This window comes from Oncorhynchus clarkii, chromosome 7, assembly GCF_045791955.1.
Source record: "Oncorhynchus clarkii lewisi isolate Uvic-CL-2024 chromosome 7, UVic_Ocla_1.0, whole genome shotgun sequence".
NCBI lineage: Eukaryota > Metazoa > Chordata > Actinopteri > Salmoniformes > Salmonidae > Oncorhynchus > Oncorhynchus clarkii.
This window is the reverse complement of record NC_092153.1, coordinates 72,795,695-72,798,366: the sequence shown is the minus strand read 5'-3', so window position 1 is coordinate 72,798,366 and position 2,672 is coordinate 72,795,695. Positions and strand designations below refer to the sequence as shown.

The window sequence follows — 2,672 nt, the reverse complement described above, 5'->3', positions numbered from 1 at the left end:
ACTGAAATATAAACTAGATCAATGGCAAATACTGTTATAGAGACAACTGACTTGGCCCACTGTCAGTTATTTTGAAGCTTAGAAATAACTATGGAGGGAGCAAGGCAATCATACAGCAATGAATTACAAAAGCACATTCATTGACAACATCTCAGTCCATTACTATAACAGAATAACATTTCTTAATTTCAAATGAAGTGCTACAAAAGCACATGCATTGACAACATCTCAGTCCATTACTACAACAGAATACAGGAATCAGACATTAAAAGACAACAGAGAAGTCACACAAGACATCTGAAGAAAGTCACACTTTTGTTTGACTGCACAAACATTGCTATTTATAGTCTTCCTGATATGACACTTTCCTGTCCATATGTTAAGTCTCAGATGCACTGTACAGCTTGAAACTAGAGCACAGTCTGTCAGGTATAATCCCAGAAACTGTTATTAACAATTGTGATGTCTAATGAAATCTATGCCAACGTAGAGTTTGATAATGACAATGTTGAGCATATTTATACCAATAAAGAGACCATCAATTCTCATGACTCCAGAAGCAAGACAAAGGACGTCTCCACAAAGAGTAGACCACAGGCTACAACCCAAGGTACAGAGAGCTCAGAGAGGAGATCCACCAGAGATGCTGCAATGTGTCTGGGGCTTCTGTGTGTTCTCCTACTGGCTGGGATCATAGGCCTGTTTTTATATTATAATGGAGAGATGGGCAGTTTTGAAGAGAACACCTTAGTTTATAAAACCAACTGCTCAGCTGAACAAGACCAGTTGCAGACCAAGTACAATACCATGACTAAAGATAGGGACCAGCTCCAGGTTGAAAGAGACAATCTTCAAGAAAAGTTCTCTGTGGTAGAGCAACACACACAAAAGGGATGGAGCTATTACAAGTCCACTTTTTACTTTACCTCTACTGAGAAGAAAACCTGGGAGGTGAGCCGAGAGGACTGTCAGAGGAGAGGAGCAGATCTGGTGGTAATAAACAGCAAAGAGGAATATGTATTTATCCATGGATTGAACAAGGAGACGTTCTGGATTGGTCTGACTGACCGAGTTGAAGAGGGGATCTGGAAGTGGGTGGACAGGACAGCACTGACCACAGCGTACTGGGGCAGAGAACAGCCTAATAATAATCAGAACGGAATGGAGGAGGATTTTGCACGCACAATTTTTCAGTTTTTGATATGTTAAAAAAGTTTGAAATATCCAATAAATGTCGTTCCACTTCATGATTGTGTCCCACTTGTTGTTGATTCTTCACAAAAAAATACAGTTTTATATCTTTATGTTTGAAGCCTGAAATGTGGCAAAAGGTCGCAAAGTTCAAGGGGGCCGAATACTTTCGCAAGGCACTGTACATCACCCATGTCACACCCTGACCTAACCAAAATATATAAAGAAAACAAAGAATACTCAGGTCAGGGTGTGACACAGGGGTGATTATTTTTTTCCAGTTACACACTTGTACAAGTATTTCTTGCATATCCCAACTCCCCCTAAGACACCAGCAGGGAATGGGTTAACCTCTTTGGAGTATCTCCCCCTTCTTCTCAATTTCCGGCTAAAGACATAACCTAATCAAACTGCCTAAAGCTCAGGCCCAGAGGCAAGGCTATGCATATTCTTGGTATCATTTGAAAGGAAACACTCTGAATTTTGTGGAAATGTGAATTGAATGTAGGAGAATATAACACAACAGATCTGGTAGAAGAAAATACAAGGAAATAAACAAGTTTTCTGTTTTTTATTGTTGCTGCATCATCTTTCAAATGACCAAGAACAGCCAAACATACAGATAGGATGCTGGGGATTATTTGAATGGAGAACATACGGTGGCAACAATAGCTGAGCAAAGTTTTGGACAAATAACTTCAAAAATGAGCGAGCAACATGACATTGAGCATGAAGTCACCCAGGTGTCCCACACAAATGTACCCAAATGTACCCAAGTGGCCGAATTGGTACAGTAATACATTTTGAAGGAAAGAACTATATACAAAATACATAAATGCTATTCTAACACAAAAAAAAATTATATATATATATATATATAAATAAATAAATAATAATAATATAAACAATTAACAAGGGTAACTATTTACATATTTTCTATTCACAATATTGTGAAGACCCTCAGTCCTCTAGACAATATTGTGCTGCTGGTGCCATGGCCCATAGCAGTCTCTTTCTGCTGTGAAGAAAAGTCTTACTGAACAGGTGGTGCAGGTGATGGGGCATTTCCTGTGACAAAGGGCACAACGACGTCTCCCTACTGTGCCCTTTTTGCCCTGAGGCACATTCATGCCTGCAGAGATGAATCTGGGCAGGTGAAGCAGAAGGGACAGAGGTAGAGGGGACAGAAGGTGCTACAGTGGACTTGCTGTAGCTAGCAAGATCCTGGATGAGCAGCTCCCTGAAGGCTAGCTGTGAAATGGGGGGCGGTCCACAGCTCTAAGCCATTTCCTTCTGGAGGATGAAGGCCTTCACCACAGCAATGTCAATGAAATGATAGAAAAATGTCTTGTACCATGTCATGGTCTTGTGGAGAACATTGTAGTATCCTATCAGCGCATATGACAGGTCCACACCTCCCATGCTCTTGTTGTAGTCCTTTCACAGCAGCTGGAATGGGGCAATTTTTTGTGGTCCATGCC

General features: G+C 40.8%; 1 protein-coding gene across 1 annotated transcript; it reads left to right on the top strand.

Moving 5' to 3' along the window:
* Positions 1-462: 462 nt before the first annotated feature.
* On the top strand, positions 463-1,209 carry LOC139412676 (CD209 antigen-like protein E). The gene has a single exon (XM_071159335.1). It carries the CDS (start codon positions 463-465, stop codon positions 1,207-1,209), a length of 747 nt encoding a protein of 248 aa, XP_071015436.1.
* The last annotated feature ends 1,463 nt before the right edge of the window (positions 1,210-2,672 follow it).

Excerpts from the sequence above, each read along its gene's own strand:
- LOC139412676 (XM_071159335.1), top strand. The coding sequence starts at position 463 with ATGTCTAATGAAATCTATGCCAACGTAGAGTTTGATAATGACAATGTT.